The following is an 18069-nucleotide window of genomic DNA, read 5'->3' on the forward strand; positions in this document are numbered from 1 at the left end:
TGAAAACCTCCTTCCATCAGCAAGGGCATTGAAGATGAAACGTGGCTGGGTCTTTCAGCATGACAATGATCCCAAACACACCGCCCGGGCAACGAAGGAGTGGCTTCGTAAGAAGCATTTCAAGGTCCTGGAGTGGCCTAGCCAGTCTCCAGATCTCAACCCCATAGAAAATCTTTGGAGGGAGTTGAAAGTCCGTGTTGCCCAGTGACAGCCCCAAAACATCACTGCTCTAGAGGAGATCTGCATGGAGGAATGGGCCAAAATACCAGCAACAGTGTGTGAAAACCTTGTGAAGACTTACAGAAAACGTTTGACCTGTGTCATTGCCAACAAAGGGTATATAACAAAGTATTGAGAAACTTTTGTTATTGACCAAATACTTATTTTCCACCATAATTTATATATATATATAAATAATGGTTATACAATGCATATATATATATATATATATATATAAATAATGGTTATACAATACATAGCCTACCCCATATTACACACTGCAGAAGAAAAAATATATACTGTATACTGATTGAAGATACTGTATCTTTGGTACCAAATTGATCTAGCCTAAATTTTTAAACTTCAGAGTTAGCCTACAATTATAGTGAATTGTATTGATTTTGAATAGCCTAGTAATAGGGAATTTTTTATAGTTGCATAATTAATAGGTTGACACTACCTTTATCTACAGAATATCTCACCACCTGCGTTTCCATCTCCTCCCCTCTGTCTTTCATTCCTTTCTCCAGCACGCAGAGAGAGGGGATCACTTTTACGCTCAACATAGCCACTTCCAGTGGTGTAAAGGACTTAAGTAAAAATACTTTAAAGTCCTACTTAAGTAGTTTTGTGAGGTGTCTGTACTTCACTATTTACATTTTTTACTACTTTTACTCCACTACATTCCTAAAGAAAATAATGTACTTTTCACTCCATATATTTTCCCTGACACCCAAAAGTACTTGTTACATTTTGAATGCTTAGCAGGACAGGAAGATAATTCACACACTTATTAAGAGAACATCCCTGGTCATCCCTACTGCCTCTGATCTGGCGGACTCACTAAACACACATGCTTTGTTTGTAAATGATGCCTGAGTGTTGGAGTATGTCCCTGGCTAACCATAAATAAATAAAAACAAAAAAATGGTGCAGCCTGGTTTGCTTGATATAAGGAACTTGAAATGATTTATACTTTTACTTTTGATACTTAAGTATATTTAAAACCAAATACTTTTAGACTTTTACTCAAGTAGTATTTTACTGAGTGACTTTCACTTTTACTTGAGTCATTTTCTATTAAGGTATCTTTACTTTTACTCAAGTATGACAATTGGGTACTTTTTCCACTACTGCCCACTTCATATGCGCACTCTCGCTCCAGACTGGGAAAAATATCATTAATATTTTATTCAGCTAAGTTCAATTATATTCTTCTTACTATAAAATCATTTCATATAAAATAATGACACGGGACTTATAAGCATATCTTGTCTGCTAAATGAATAAGCCTACAGCCTATGGCTTGGCACATAGCCAGATAACATACAGTAGGCCAACTCTGTTCTTCTGAAATACATTTTCTTCATATCATAATGTTTCTTTAGACCTGACTAAAATAAATAATGGATTTGGTGTATATTTAATTGATTTAGACTTTTTTAAATGTAGATGTTCCAAAGGCGCGCATCAGCGGCTTGTATGTGTGGAGGCCATGATTCACTCTCTACCCTAACAATGTAATTAAATAAAGCCTCAAACTTTACAGCCAAGATGGAATATGACCATGTCATTCATCATGTGCAAATCTATAATATCCATCACTCTTTTAATCTATAGGCAACATCTAGACCATTTCCAATATTCGGATGTTAATCAGCCCTCGGCTGAATGTCAGGTTGTGGTGGACAATCCAAACAGGTTGCAGATTAGATAATGGTATTAAACTAACCCAAGAAACAGCTGAAGCGAGTCATCCAAATTCAAGCTAAATGTAATGGCTACAACTCACATTTTTACAATTTCCACCTTCCCTGGAGTGGACACGCTCAATACATTTCTGGCAACTTTACAAACCCTTTCCACGTCAGGAATGGCTAGTTTTCTGAGAGGGGGTTTTGGGATGTGAAAATCTCTGAAAAAAGCTGGGGACAAGGCGTTAGTGGCTTTGGAGACTCGTGTCAGTCTCCTATGTAGGAGGCCTATAGCAAGACCCACCTTCCACCAGAGTGAAATATGACCACAATGTGGAACATCATAGGCCTGAATGTGACTTCCAAAGCAACATGCCAGAGCTGATTAATGAGAGACTTACAGAATGGATTTGAATATCAATGCCAACCTGTTGCTTAAACAGACAATAATTGACTTCTATTAAACTGCTCCCCCACCCTGTAATTCAAAACAATCGTGACCCTTGTGTGTTGGAGACTCGATGATGCAGACTTTGTCAAATCCTGCCACGCAACAAGGGAGTGAAAATTATTGGGTGAGGGGGAAAGGATCTTGTTGGCATGTATTGTTTGAGGCAAAATCTCAGGAAATACGAAGGTGTCAAAAAATGGCCATCGCTGTAACAGCAACACAGGGAGCTTTCATTTCTCAGGACTATGATTGCTACTTTCTCTCACCCTGGCAGAGTAATTGATTTGATATGGGCACTGGCCAGTGTAATCTTCTTTTAATTAAGACCTGCTACTGGCAGAGAGAGCATGAACACTGACTGACTGGCTGCTCTCCTTCTCTCTCTTCCTGGTCTTTCAATTCCTCCTCTCCTCTCTCCTCCCTCCTTTAGTCCCAGCACCATGAGGATGAGAAAAGAGAGCTGAGTCGGGAGATCATCGTCCTCAACAATCACCTCCTGGAGGCCAAGATCACCATTGAAAAGCTCAGAGAGGACAACGTGAGTATACTGTATAGCCAGTCACTGTGCAAAATCCTTACTTCATCAGGTTTTTGAGTGATTCACTGAAACAACTACACGGCCAATTACACAACCAGTGCCTGGTGGTGGCCCTGCCACCTGTGCCACCTCTAACATGAACCCAACATAAAAACTGTGTAGCTCAGTTGGTAGAGCATGGCGCTTGCAATGCCAGGGTTGTGGGTTCGTTTCCCACGGGGGGCCAGTATTACTAACTGTAAGTCGCTCTGGATAAGAGCGTCTGCTAAATGGCTAAAATGTAAATGTAAAATGTAACTCATAGTACATTCTTTGAAGTGCTATTGTAGAGAGAGAGCGATACAGTGCCGTGAAAAAGTATTTGCCCCCTTTCAGATATTCTATTTTTGCATATTTTTTATACTGAATGTCATCAGATCTTCAACCAAAACCTAATATTAGATAAAGGGAACCTGAGTTTACAAATAAGATTTTTTAAACTTATTTTATTTCCCCTGTGTGAAAAAGTAATTTCCCCCTTACACTCAATAACTGGTTGTGCCAACTTTAGATGCAATGACTGCAACCAAATGCTTCCTGTAGTTGTTGATCAGTCTCTCATAACGCTGTGGAGGAATTTTGGCCCACTCTTGTATGCAGAACTGCTTTAACTCATTTGTGGACGACATGGGTCCCATTGTGCCTGGCGAAAACCAAACACTGCATTCTACAGTAAGAACCTTATATCAACGGTCAAGCATGGTGGTGGTCATCCCAGACCTAATCCCAATTGAGATGTTGTGGTAGGACTTGAAACGAGCAGTTCATGCTTGAAAACCCCCAAACGTCGCTGAGTTAAAGCAGTTCTGCATGGAAGAGTGGGCCAAAATGTATCCACAGCGACATGAGACTGATCAACAACTACAGGAAGCATTTGGTTGGAGTCATTGCAGCGAAAGGTGACACAACCAGTTATTGAGTGTAAGGGGGCAATAACTTTTTCACAGAGGGGCATTGCGTGTTGCATAACTTAGTTTATGAAATTAGAAAGGGGGCAAATACTTTTTCACAGCATACAGTATATGCTCTTTCCTGGACATAGACTGACTAGATGAATCCAGGTGAAAGCTATGATCTCTTATTGATGTCACTTGTTAAATCCACTTCAAATCAGTGTAGATAAAGGGGAGGAGACTGGTTAAAGAATAATTTTTAAGCCTTGAGACATTAATTGTGTATGTGTGCCATTCAGAGGGTGAATGGGTAAGATAAGTGCCTTTGAACGGGGTATGGTAGTAGGTGCCAGGCGCACTGGTTTGAGTGTGTCAAGAATGGTTTCCCGTGTGTATCAAGAATGGTCCCCTACCCAAAGGACATCCAGCCAACTTGATACAACTGTGAGAAGCATTGGAGTCAACATGGGCCAGCATCCCTGTGGAACGCTTGACACCTTGTAGAGTCCATGCACCGACGAATTGAGGCTGTTCTGAGGGAAAAAGGGGGTGCAACTCAATATTAGGAAGGTGTTCCTAATGTTCTGTACTCTGTGTACAGTAGTTACTCCTAAATCAATAGGGGATTCGAGACTGTAAGCAGGTTTAAAGCTAGAGAGTCTGGATTTAGCCCTGAGGACCTACTGTGTCAATCTACGGTCTTAGTCTCTTTGATGTGAATGCCCAAGCATCTGCCTAGCATCGCACTCTACCTAGCTCTCTGCAGGGCTGCTGTGCTAGCTAGACACATCTGAGCCATTGGGTATGGTGAGAATCCCCTTGGATCCAGGGAGGCTGATTGGGGTCAGAATTGGGTCTTACAGGATAACTTTATCTGTTAGGAGAAGGCAGCCATTTTGTCTTCAGGGAATGCTTTGAATTAATTGGAGATGGCAGAATGATTCTAATGTGAGGAAGACCAAATAAGCCATTAGGTTGTCTCTGGCTGCGTTTAACGATGTGGAAGGAAGAGTTTGGTATAACGGTAAATGTGTCTTTTGTCGCCTATTTTTGGGGGTAGCTGCTGCTGTTAGCAACAGGTTTCACAGCTAGCCATTTTCCTCTGGTTGCAGCCACAAGCTATTCTCTCAGTTAGTATGGCACTTCTTCACATCACAGAGTCCAGAGAGAAAACTACATGGCTGACATTGAGAGAGACATCAATGCCTGGACTAGACAGGTATTTGTCCTGCCTTCAAACTACCACAGTCCCAATTGTTCTGTATGTGAAAAAGAAATAGCTTGAAAAGCGGACACAGTTAACTAGGAGGAGAATTGAAGCTGTCAAAGAAATGCCTTTGTTTATGAGAGGGCTGTCAGATTTTGCTGTGTCACAGAGGAGTTGCAGTGGAAAATAGAGAGCATGGATACACAGACTGACAGAGAGGAAGCTTATTAGCCTAGCCTCTAGTCTAGAGGAGAAGAACCCATTTCAGAAGCCCCGTACTGAAATTAAACAGTGAAGAGCTGTATTTCAATAGAAAAAAGTTCCTCAGAGTTAACACGATTTTGCAGATCATTAATGCCATTGTCAGCGCCCCAGGGGTCTGATGAGAAAAACAAGCACAATGTTTCTGGGCGGATGGATTTGTTCCGTGGCCGATGATGCGTTTGTTACTTCGATTGGGTTCTCCCTAAGTGTTAGACCCTCAGAGCTTTAAATTGAAGTAAACTTTTGGGGTTGTCACAAGATGGTTGAGGGGGAAAACAGCTTCAGGATGTAGCAATCAATCTGGAATATTTTATTCGGGGGCATTCTTTTTTGTTTGTCAAGCATTGGTAGGTAAGCGATGCCACATGCTGAAATGACTGTTTGGTCCCATTCTACTCCGTTGTCCTAATACCATGTCATTACATGTAGTAACCTATTTGAAACAAATTTTGGTCAGTTACTCCCATTACAATTCATACAGTTCTTAGTCAGCATTGACATCCCAACCTATGAATCAACAGTGTTTATCTTTCCCATGCCAGGACCTGTACAGGAAGGACTGTAACCTGGCAGCACAGCTCCTCCAATGTTCCAAGTCACACCACAGAGCCCACAAGCTATCTGAGGTGAGTTCTGCTCTGCTCTCCACTCACACTAACAAATAGCCCCTTCTGTCTGGCTCTTGATGGCCACTTATTACTTCCCCTGTTGATTTCACCGTACAACCTGAGTACAAAAGAGGACAAACCATCTCCGACAACATCTAGTCCACTCGAAGGGGAGTAGGAAGTGAGCTATGAGAGAAAATCCTCACAATTCCTCATCGAAATTCCTCAAAGACGTGGGACTATCTTTTAAATGTAAGGTCACGCATATATGGACAAAGTAGTAATGCAGCTATGGTATGAAATTGACAGAGTTATTGGAGGTACTGTAGAATATCAGCATCCACAGCTGGCTCCCCACAATCATACTCCGATGAAATATAAGTGATTGGCTTTTGAAAGCACATTCCTTGTTTCGAGTCGACTGAAAGTGAGACGCAGCACTAGTAATGAATGTCAATGACCAATTCCAGAGCATTGACGAATCCATCAAAACTGCAGTGGTGAATATAGCTGAGTGCGATCAAAGGGATGCTGTATGATTTTCATTGGGACTTAACTCTGCAAATTACCAGCCAGAGAAATGTATCGTGTACAGAGGAGCCCCTCAGGAAAGCTAATGAAAACGGCGTGTTGGAGGCAAAATTTAGCCCTGCAGTCTCACCTACTTTTCCACTCAATTCTCAAATGGGGAAAGCAGGCTGCTAAAAAAAGCTCCATACTTCAAACACTGGTCTTTTTCTGCCGGGTGTCTATTTTCAACACAAAAGTAACAGTGGGAATTGTCTCTTTTTTATTCTCAGCTGGAGACCTTGAGCACTGGTCTAATTTAAATCTAAGCTGCTCCCAGTGATTTTTGTATTACTGGCGTACACACAATTTTTACAAATTAATAGAAAATGAAAAGCTGAAATGTCTTGAGTTAATAAGTATTCAACCTCTTTGTTATGGCAAGCCTAAATAAGTTCAGGAGTAAAAATTGGACACAATAATAGTGTTGAACATTTTATTGACTACCTCATCTCTGTACCCCACATACAATTATCTGTAAGATCCCTCATTCAAGCATTTAATTTCAAACACAGCTCAACCACAAAGACCAGGGAGGTTTTCCAAGAAGGGCACCTATTTATAGATGGCAAAAGAAATATGCAGACATTGAATATCCCTTTGAGCATTGTGAAGTTATTAATTACACTTTGGACGGTGTATCAATACACCCAGTCACTACAAAGATACAGGCGTTCTTCCTAACTCAGTTGCTGGAGAGGAAGGAAATCACGCAGGAATTTCACTATGAGGCCAATGGTGACTTTAAAACAGTTACAGAGTTTAATGGCTGTGATAGGAGAAATCTGAGGATGGATCAACAACATTGTAGATACTCCACAATACTAACCTAAATGACAGAGTGAAAAGAAGGAGCCTGTACTGAATAAAAATATTTCAAAACATGCATCCTGTTCGCAAAAAGACAATAAAGTAATATTGCAAAAAATGTGGCAAAGCAATTCACTTTATGTCCTGAATACAAAGTGTTATGTTTGGGGCAAATCCAACACAACACATTACTGAGTACCACTCTCCATATTTTCAAGGTGGCTGCATCATGTTATGGGTATGCTTGTAATCGTTAAGGACTTGGGAGTTTTATAGGATAAAAAAAAGAAATGGAATGGAGCTAAGCCCAGGCAAATCCTAGAGGAATATTTCTGGTTCAGTCTGCTTTCCACCAGACACTGGGAGATTCATTCACCTTTCAGCAGGGCAATAACCTAAACACAAGGCCAAATCTACATTGGAGTTGCTTACCAAGAAGAGAGTTAATGTTCCTGAGTAGCCGAGTTACATGTTCAACTTAAATCTACTTGAAAATCTATGGCAAGACCTGAAAAAGGTTGTCTAGCAATGAACAACAACCAATTTGACAGAGCTTGAACATTTTAAAGAATAGTGGGCAAATGTTCCACAATCCAGATGTGGAAAGCCCAGAAAGACTCACAGCAGTAATCGCTGCCAAAGGTGATTCTACAAAGTATTGACTCAGGGGTGTGAATACTTATGTAAATTAGATATTTTTGTATTTCATTTTCAATAAATGTGCAAACCTTTGGAGGTATTGTGTGTAGAGTGGGTGAGAACAAAAATATATTTAATCCATTTTGAATTCAGGCTGTGACAACAAAATGTGGAATAAGTAAAGGGTTATGAATACTTTCTGAAGGCACAGTACAAGTGTGTATTGATGAAAGTGGGTGTGTGTCTGTGTCTTGATGTACCTCTGTCCATGCTGATGGATGTATCCTACAACTCAGCGAAGTAAACATCTGAGAAATTAGAAGAAAAAGAAGAGCCAAAGCACAGCAGTGGTTGTGGTCAGTTCATTAGAGAGGGCAGAGTAGTGCAAGTCCCACCGGTGTCTCCGAGCTGGTCTGAGTAAACACACAATAATAACTTACTTCTCTAAACTCAACCTCGATTGGAGCCTAGGGAACAGCATTGACAAAACAGCTGTGCGGATGTGGCAAGCATTCGATAATGGAGTGGTTGTGAATACAGTACCAGTCAAAAGTTTGGACACACCTACTCATTCAAGGGTTTTTCTTTATTTTGACCATTTTCTACATTGTAGAATAATAGTGAAGACATCAAAACTATGAAATAACACATATGGAATCATGTAGTAACCAAAAAAAGTGTTAAACAAATCACAATCTATTTTAGATTTGAGATTCTTCAAATAGCCACCCTTTGCCTTGATGACAGCTTTGCACACTCTTGGCATTCTCTAAACCAGCTTCATGAGGAATTATTTTCCAACAGTCTTGAAGGAGTTCCCACATACAGTTGAAGTCGGAAGTTTACATACACTAAGTTGACTGTGCCTTTAAACAGCTTGGAAAATTCCAGAGAATTATGTCTACCTTCAAACTCAGTGCCTCAGAAAATTAATTGTAGACCTCCACAAGTCTGGTTCATCCTTGGGAGCAATTTCCAAACGCCTGAAGGTACCACGTTTATCTGTACAAACAATAGTACGCAAGTATAAACACCATGGGACCACGCAGCCATCATACCGCTCAGGAAGGAGATGCGTTCTGTCTCCTAGAGATGAACGTACTTTGGTGCGAAAAGTGCAAATCAATCCCAGAACAACAGCTAAGGACCTTGTGAAGATGCTGGAGGAAACAGGTACAAAAGTATCTATATCCACAGTAAAACCAGTCCTATATCGACATAACCTGAAAGCCCGCTCAGCAAGGAAGAAGCCACTGCTACAAAACAGCCATAAAAAAAAGCCAGAGTACGGTTTGCAACTGCACATGGGTACAAATATCATACTTTTTGGAGAAATGTCCTCTGGTCTGATGAAACAAAAATAGAACTGTTTGGCCATAATGACCATCGTTATGTTTGGAGGAAAAAGGGGAAGGCTTGCAAGCCGGAGAACACCATCCCAACCGTGAAGCACGGGGGTGGCAGCATCATGCTGTGGGGGTGCTTTGCTGCAGGAGGGACTGGTGCACTTCACAAAATAGATGGCATCATGAGGAAGGAAAATTATGTGGATATATTGAAGCAACATCTCAAGACATCAGTCAGGAAGTTAAAGCTTGGTCGCAAATGGGTCTTCCAAATGGACAATGACCCCAAGCATACTTCCAAAGTTGTGGCAAAATGGCTTAAGGACAACAAAGTCAAGGTATTGTAGTGGCCATTACAAAGCTCTGACCTCAATCCTATAGAAAATTTGTGGGCAGAACTGAAAAAGTGTGTGCGAACAAGGAGGCCTACAAACCTGACTCAGTTACACCAGCTCTGTCAGGAGGAATGGGCCAAAATTCACCCAACTTATTGTGGGAAGCTTGTGGAAGGCTACCCGAAACGTTTGACCCAAGTTAAACAATTTAAAGGCAATGCTACCAAATACTAATTGAGTGTATGTAAACTTCAGACCCACTGGGAATGTGATGAAATATATAAAAGCTGAAATAAATAATTCTCTCTACTATTATTCTGACATTTCACGTTCTTAAAATAAAGTGGTGATCCTAACTGACCTAAGACAGATAATTTTTACTAGGATTAAATGTTAAGAATTGTGAAAAACTGAGTTTATATGTATTTGGCTAAGGTGTATGTAAACATCCGACTTCAACTGTATGTTGAGCACTTGTTGGCTGCTTTTCCTTCACTCTGCAGTCCAACTCATCCCAAACCATCTCAATTGGGTTGAGGTCGGGTGATTGTGGAGGCCAGGTCATCTGATGCAGCACTCCATCACTCTCCTTCTTGGTCAAATAGCCCTTACACAGCCTGGAGGTGTGTTTAGGGTCATTGTCCTGTTGAAAAACTAATTATAGTCCCACTAAGCACAAACCAGATGGGATGGCGTATCACTGCAGAATGCTGTGGTAGCCATGCTGTTTAAGTGTTCCTTGAATTCTTAATAAATCACAGACAGTGTCACCAGCAAAGCACCCCCACACCACCTCCTCCTCCATGCTTCACGGTTGGAACCACACCTGCAGAGATAATCCATTCACCTACTCTGCGTCTCACAAAGACACGGCGGTTGGAACTAAAAATCTCAAATTTGGACTCATCAGACCAAAGGACAGATTTCCACCGGTCTAATGTCCATTGCTCATGTTTCTTGGCCCAAGCAAGTCTCTTCTTCTTATTGGTGTCCTTAAGTAGTGGTTTCTTTGCAGCAATTCGACCATGAAGGCCTGATTCACGCAGTCTCCTTTGAACAGTTGATGTTGAGATGTGTCTGTTACTTAAACTCTTTGAAGCATTTTTTTGGGCTGCAATCTGAGGCTGGTAACTAATGGATTTATCATCTGCAGCAGAGGTAACTCTGGGTCTTCCTTTCCTGTGGCGGTCCTCATGAGAGCCAGTTTCATCATAGCGCTTGATGGTTTTTGCGACTGCACTTGAAGAAACATTCAAAGTTCTTTTTCCGGATTGACTGACCTTCATGTCTTAAAGCAATGATGGACTGTCGTTTCTCTTTGCTTATTTGAGCTGTTCTTGCCATAATATGGACTTGATCTTTTACCAAATAGGGCTATCTTCTGTATACCACCCCTACCTTGTCACAACACAACTGATTGGCTCAAACGCATTAAGAAGGAACTCAATTCCTCAAATTAACTTTTAAGAAGACACACCTGTTAATTGAAATGCATTCCAGGTGACTACCTCATGAAGCTGGTTGAGAGAATGCTAAGAGTGTACAAAGCTGTCATCAAGGCAAAGGGTGGCTATTTGAAGAATCTCAAATATAAAATATATTTTGATTTGTTTAACACTTTTTTGTTTACTACATGATTCCATATGTGTTATTTCATAGTTTTTATGTCTTCACTATTATTCTACAATGTAGAAAATAGTCAAAATAAAGAAAGCCCCTGGAATGAGTAGGTGTGTCCAAACTTTTGACTGGTACTATATGTACGGGGAGATTTGATAGTGGTTGTCAGCATTGTATGAATCTATATGCCGGAGTCTATTTTTAGGAATGCTTCGTTGTAGAGAAAGTTATGCTGGTAAAATCTCTATAACATTGTTAGAGCAGTAGTAGTCCTCATTTGTTATTTATTGCTGTAATTTCTGAATCAGTTTCTCTTAAATTCAATCCCATTTCTTCCTTTATGTTTGTCTATCCAGGTTTCTCTCCTTCCTCTCTTAATATTTCTCCTCACCAACTCTCTCTCTCTCTCTCTAGCTGCCCATTGACTTCCAGGAGCGGGTGAGCTCCCACATAGAGAAGCACGCACGCGGCGTCACAATGGCGCCGTGCCACTCATCCTACTCTGATGCTGTGCCCACCGCCGTCATCGCCAAGGTGCTAGAGAAGCCCGAACCGGGCAGCAGCTGCCCAGTCACCCGCTCGCCCAGCCCACAGCCATTGGTGGCTGAGGGCCATGACCGTGACTTCGTGCCCAATAGCGTGGGTGGTGAAAGCCTTCAGCGCCGTACTGCCTACCGGACTGCCGACCTGTACTGCAGCGACACGGCCCTCTACTGCCCTGAGCGCTGGCAGGAGCGTAGGCAGAGCGTAGACGTCCACGGCCTCCCCATGGGTCTCCTCCTCCAGGCCCAGAACTCCACCGACTCCAACCCTGAGGAGGTGGCCTTCCATTCAGGTAACTTCTCCCAACACAGGGCCCCCTCCTTCCACGGAGAGTTTACGGTGGGCTCCTTGCCGGCCTCTAGCTCCTACTCCAGCTTCAGCCAGGCGTCGGAGGAGGAGAAGGGAGGGGAAGGCTGCGACGGCGGCCCCGGCAGCACCATGTCCTCCTCCCACCAGGCGCTCTACATGGACTGGCGGGACTGGGGGTACGGCAAGCGCAAGAGCACCTCATCCTATGAGAAGGACAGCCCTCCCAGCTCCAGCCTCTTCCCCAAGTCCCACAGCTTCCAGCACATGGCGATGCCGCCTTCCCCCAACCCGGCGAAAGGCGGCGGCGGCTCTTCGCCAGCGTACGTGCGCACGCCGTCCTGTGCCTACAGTGAGCCGTACCACTCGCCCCGCCTAGCATCGTCGCACAGCGTGGGCTCGGCCCAGGGTGGAGGAGGACCCCGGGCGGTGGAGCGCTCTGACAGCCAGGCCAGCATGGGCAGCATGGGTATCCCCACGGAAGAGGAACTGACTGGACGCTGGAGGCAGCTGAGTGTGGAGGACATCAACTCGTACTCCTACAACCGCAATCCGGGTCGCATGTCTCCCTACAGCTTTTCCGAGCAGCACTTTGCCATAGGCCCAGCCAAGCTCAAACTGGGGCCCCTCTACAGCAGCTTCCAGGAAGGGGACGACAACGTCTCTCTCCACAACAGTGTGCTGGACCAGTGCTTGGCCGCTGCTGTCAGTGGTGGCGGACTCTCACCCAGTCCCAGCCCCAAACACCCCAGTATGGGCCTGCGGGGCAAGCCAGACAAGCCCCAGCCCCTTTACAGAGCCAAGGAGGACAGCCAGGATTCAGAGTGCAGCCTGCAGTTCCTCTCAGGGAACTTGAAGGATAAGGACAGCGGGGCGGCTGGAGCGGCACGGGGGACCATGAACAAGGAATATGTGGATGTGAGCCCCAACAGCTTGGCCGAGTCCTTACACCACCAAACCTCCCTGGAAGCCTCCTGTTTGCAGCAGCAACCCTACCAGAGGGAGAGAGTGAGGCCCAGCCTGAGCCCAGCTCTTCCCAAGAAGAGTTCTCAACAACACCAACAATTTGGAAGCACAGGAACAGGACTTAGCAGGAAGGACAGTCTGACCAAGGCCCAGCTGTACGGCACCCTCCTGAACTGAACAGCTCGGTAACACTTTACCTGACCGGTATAATGCATTATGATGCGGTTATAATTAATTGTAAGACTTGTCATAAGCACGTATGACCCCTTATAAAAAGTTGTATTATTATCTCAATGACTAAATAACAGCCATTTTGAGCAAGTTGAAAATATGCTTAATAAAAAGGACATCATATATTGTAAACCTTGTAATAAGACATAAAAGCTCATACCTGCTTATAACAAGTAATAAAACATACATCATTATACCGGTCGGCTTGAAGTAGTGTTACCAACAGCTTCTCCTCTTATGCATGGTGATTATGTACATCTCCATGTTTCCTGTGGCAAACACACAGTTGGCATGGATTTGAGATTTTTTGTAATCCGGTGAAGGCAAGTTTCAAGCTGTCATATGCTACACAGCTGTTGTTACTTGGCTGTTTGTTTATATGGTATTATACGGTGTAGCTATCAGAGAGACTAGCCACCAGATTTCCGTACCGTTTCCTACAGTATATCATCCCGTATTCTTTACCATGGCATAGCACCAACTAAAGGCTACATATTATGTATAGGATATCCTGCTGACTCGAAAGCTGTAACACAACTTCCAAGGCCTCATTTTCTCATGGACAAACTGCATGTTATGTTATGTTATGCATATACAGTGCATTTGGAAAGTATTCAGACCCCTTGACTTTTTCCACATTTTGTTATGTTACAGCCTTATTCTAAAATTGATTAAACAGTTTTTTCCCCCTCATCAATCTATACACAATACCCCATAATGACAAAGCAAAAACTGGTTTTTAGAAATGTATGCAAATGTATTAAAAATAAAAAACTGAAATAATACATTTACATAAGTATTTAGACCCTTTACTCAGTACAGTATGACGCTACAAGCTCTCAGTCCCTGCTGCTGAAAAACATCCCCACAGCATGATGCTGCCACCACCATGCTTCACCGTAGGGATTGTGTCAGGTTTCCTCCAGACGTGACGCTTGGCATTCAGGCCAAAGACTTCAATCTTGGTTTCATCAGACCAGAGAATCTTGTTTCTCATGGTCTGATAGTCTTTAGGTGCCTTTTGGCAAACTCCAAGTGGGCTGTCATGTGCCTTTTACTGAGGAGTGGCTTCCATCTGGCCACTCTACCATAAAGGCCTGATTGGTGGAGTGCTGCAGAGATGGTTGTCCTTCTGGAAGGTTCTCCCATCTCCACAGAGGAACTCTGGAGCTCTGTCAGAGTTACCATCGGGTTCTTGGTCACCTCCCTGACCAAGGCCCTTCTCTGCCGATTGCTCAGTTTGGCTGGGCGACCAGCTATAGGAAGAGTCTTGGTGGTTCTAAACTTCTTCCATTTAAGAATGATGGAGGCCACTGTGTTCTTGGGGACCTTCGATACTGCAGACATTTTTTGGTACCCTTCCCCAGATCTGTGCCTCGACACAATCCTGTCTCGGAGCTCTACAGACAATTCCTTCGACCTCATGGCTTGGTTTTTGCTCTGACATGCACTGTCAACTGTGGGACCTTATATAGACAGGTGTGTGCCTTTCCAAATCATGTCCAATCATTTGAATTTGACACAGGTGGACTCCAATCAAGTTGTAGAAACATCAAGGATGATCAATGGAAACAGGATGCACCTGAGCTCAATTTCGAGTCTCATAGCAAAAGGTCTGTAAATAAGGTATCTGTTTTTTATATTGAATACATTTGCACAAAAATTGGGTATTGTGTGTAGATTGATGAGGAAAAATAACAATGTAATTAATTTGTAACGTAACAAAATGTGGAAAAAGGGAAGGGGTCTGAATACTTTCTGAATGCACTGTATGAAAAGTGTTTCTTACCCTTTCTAACCCTAGAGTGATTTCTTCTAGGCAGCAACTCATGGTTAGCTCCTGAACATTGGGCAGGGACTACAGAAATAAATTTAAAAAAGTTAATTTCTCTTATCCAATTTACATGCATATTGATACTTAGGAGGAACACGTCTGAAAAATAAATTTGGCATGCACTGGAATTCGATTAATCAAAGGCAGCTTTAAAAAGAATAGACTGTTAATAACACCATTTCAAAGCTGGTGGAGCAGTATGGGGGTATTTTCCTGCCAATAATACAGAAAATATAAGGAATTTATGTACAAAATATCCCCACAGAGCAGACTGACAATCCTTTAGCTAAAAAGTGAGATATTGATTAATTATTTTAAAAGTTGCAAAGCAGGGTGTAAATTATTCCATGTACCTGGGCTAGTTTTACTCTAAATATTTCATGTAGGAATTTGGCCCAAGCACCTAATGTCTCAACTAAGCAGTTTTGAATGTCCAAATTGTAAAAGAGCATGAATTCAATGCTGTTGCATGATTTCATGAATACCCAACCACTAGCTAGTACATTTAGCCTTAATTCTGTTCTGTAGCAAGTCTTCTCCTTTTCAACACATCTGACAGTAGTGTGTGTTTATGTTGTTATTAAATGTTAATTAATATACCAGTCAGGTTTCCTACTCTACAATCTTGAACATTGTTGGCATCAGCCACATTGATCTCTAACCAAAACAAAGCATTTCTTTCTCTGACGAGTCCTCTCACTGTGACGTTTTTGGAGAATAAACTTCCCCCAAAACTTTAAGACCAGGACATGTCGTTCATGCCCTGGTCTCAGGATACCATCTGGGGAAGGTGGACACCTGCAAAATGCTGCTGAAGCCAGGGACAGAGAGGGCGCAGAGGCAGTTCCACCCATCTGAGCACTGGCATCACTGTAGCTCTTCCACCAGGCGGCCATTTTGGTTCTTTCTGTCCATTTTTGCAGAGGTAACATTGTGCACAGACCTGATGGTTTCCCTAAATCTAAACTACTGTACAGAAGTGGCCCCTATTCTGATCCCCAAAGACAGAGTATTTTTGTTGTGGATGTAATAAGAATATATATATATATAATCGTTACTATTTATATTTTTATCCTGGTTATGTTGATGTTCTTTACTTTGACCCCTGAATAAATGTCCTCCTGTCCTGTTCTACCTCAGACTACGTACGACAAATAACTTTTCAAGGACCAACAGGCCAGCTGGTTGTTTGATGCATGTTTCTATATTTTTGCTGTATGTTTATTTACTTAATAAAGAGGAGGTTTTGCATTATGATGCATTACATGACACTATACAATTATTTGGCAGCCATGTCAAATCAAATCAAATTTTATTGGTCACAATCACATATACATATTTAGCAGATGTTATTGCAGGTTTGGCGAAATGCTTCAGTGCAGTAGTTTCTAACAATACACACATCTAAAAGTAAAATAATGGAATTAAGAAATATATAAATATTAGGACGAGCAATGTCGGAGTGACATTGACTAAAATACAGTAGAATAGAATACAGTATAAACATATGAAATGAGTAAAGCAGTATGTAAACATTATTAAAGTGACCAGTGATTCCATGTCTGTGTATATAGGGCAGCAGCCTCTAAGGTGTGACATTGGGTGCTGTAGGTGACCTGGAGGGCAGGCAGTGTGCCCCCGGTGATGCGTTGGGCAGCCCTGCGGTTGCGGGCGGTGCAGTTGCCGTACCAGGCGGTGATACAGCCCGACAGGATGCGCTCAATTGTGCATCTGTAAAAGTTTGTGAGGGTCTTAGGGGCCAAGCCCAATTTCTTCAGCCTCCTGAGGTTGAAGAGGCGCTGTTGCGCCTTCTTCACCACACTGTCTGTGTGGGTGGACCATTTCAGACTGTCAGGAACTTGAAGCTTTTCACCTTCTCCACTGCGGTCCCGTCGATGTGGATAGGGACGTGTTCCCGCTGCTGTTTCCTGAAGTCCACGATCAGCTCCTTCGTTTTGTTGACGTTGAGGGAGAGGTTATTTTCTTGGCACCACTTTGCCAGGGCCCTCACCTCCTCCCTGTGGGCTGTCTCGTCATTGTTAGCTCTCCATTAACATTACATGGGGAATATAATGTCTAGAAGAGAAGGAGCATTATGATGCATTTATATGACACGTCAAAATTCTATGGCAGCCATGTTAGCTCCCCCATTAATATTACATAGGGGAATATTTAAAACAAATGCTTAGAATTACAACAATATTCAACATTTTAAAATGTCTGTCCTCTTCTAAATATATGGCTCTGATCCATTATATTTGCAGTAACTGTTCGTTCTGGTCGTCCTGCCCCCAAAGCCAATTTCTGATCCTAGATTGGGGGCTCATCTGGGATCGGCCCTAGTTTAGGGGCTTGTCCAGGATCGGCCCTAGATTGGGGGCTTGTCCAGGATCGGGCCTAAATTAAAGGAAGTAAACTGGGTGGCAGGTCGACCAGACTGAACAGTTTGGAGTGCGCGCCTTGCCTCGCTCAGACATAAACAGGTGAGAAGAGGAGGATAAAAGGAACATCAGCAGTTAAGATTAAGGTAATCTAAAGTAAAATAATACACTATAATCTTGTATAATTTCATTGCTGCATTTGACATTATTTGTTACATTTAATCTTATGTATTTAGATGTCACTCACTACCAGCAGATAGGTGTATTTACAGTTGAAGTCGTAAGTTTACATACACTTAGGTTGGAGTCATTAAAACTAGTTTTTCAACCACTCCACAAATTTCTTGTTAACAAACTATAGTTTTGGCAAGTCGGTTAGGACATCTACTTTGTGCATAACATAAGTAATTTTTCAAACAATTGTTTACAGACAGATTATTTCACTTATAATTCACTGTATCACAATTCCAGTGGGTCAGAAGTTTACATACACTAAGTTGACTGTGCCTTTAAACAGCTTGGAAAATTCCAGAAAATGATGTCATGGCTTTAGAAGCTTCTGATAGGCTAATTGACAT

The 18069-nt window shown here is 42.5% G+C and overlaps 2 protein-coding genes across 2 annotated transcripts in view; one reads left to right on the forward strand and one right to left on the reverse strand.

Annotated features, from left to right (window-relative positions):
* Positions 1–13913, forward strand: part of LOC121544495 — a 96530-nt gene extending 82617 nt beyond the window's left edge. The window contains exons 5-7 of the mRNA XM_045208974.1: positions 2795–2902; positions 5848–5931; positions 11645–13913. Of these exons, the coding sequence (XP_045064909.1) occupies positions 2795–2902; positions 5848–5931; positions 11645–13222 (1770 nt within the window). The 3' untranslated portion in view covers positions 13223–13913. The remainder of the gene's footprint in view (positions 1–2794; positions 2903–5847; positions 5932–11644) is intronic.
* A 3245-nt stretch (positions 13914–17158) lies between these two features.
* The window catches only part of wdr25 (WD repeat domain 25), a 28865-nt gene continuing 27954 nt past the window's right edge, over positions 17159–18069 (reverse strand). Inside the window, exon 9 of the transcript XR_005996197.2 lies at positions 17159–17186. The gene's annotated coding sequence lies outside the window, so the exon portion shown is untranslated. The remainder of the gene's footprint in view (positions 17187–18069) is intronic.

This window comes from Coregonus clupeaformis, chromosome 29 (assembly GCF_020615455.1).
Source record: "Coregonus clupeaformis isolate EN_2021a chromosome 29, ASM2061545v1, whole genome shotgun sequence".
Taxonomy (NCBI): domain Eukaryota; kingdom Metazoa; phylum Chordata; class Actinopteri; order Salmoniformes; family Salmonidae; genus Coregonus; species Coregonus clupeaformis.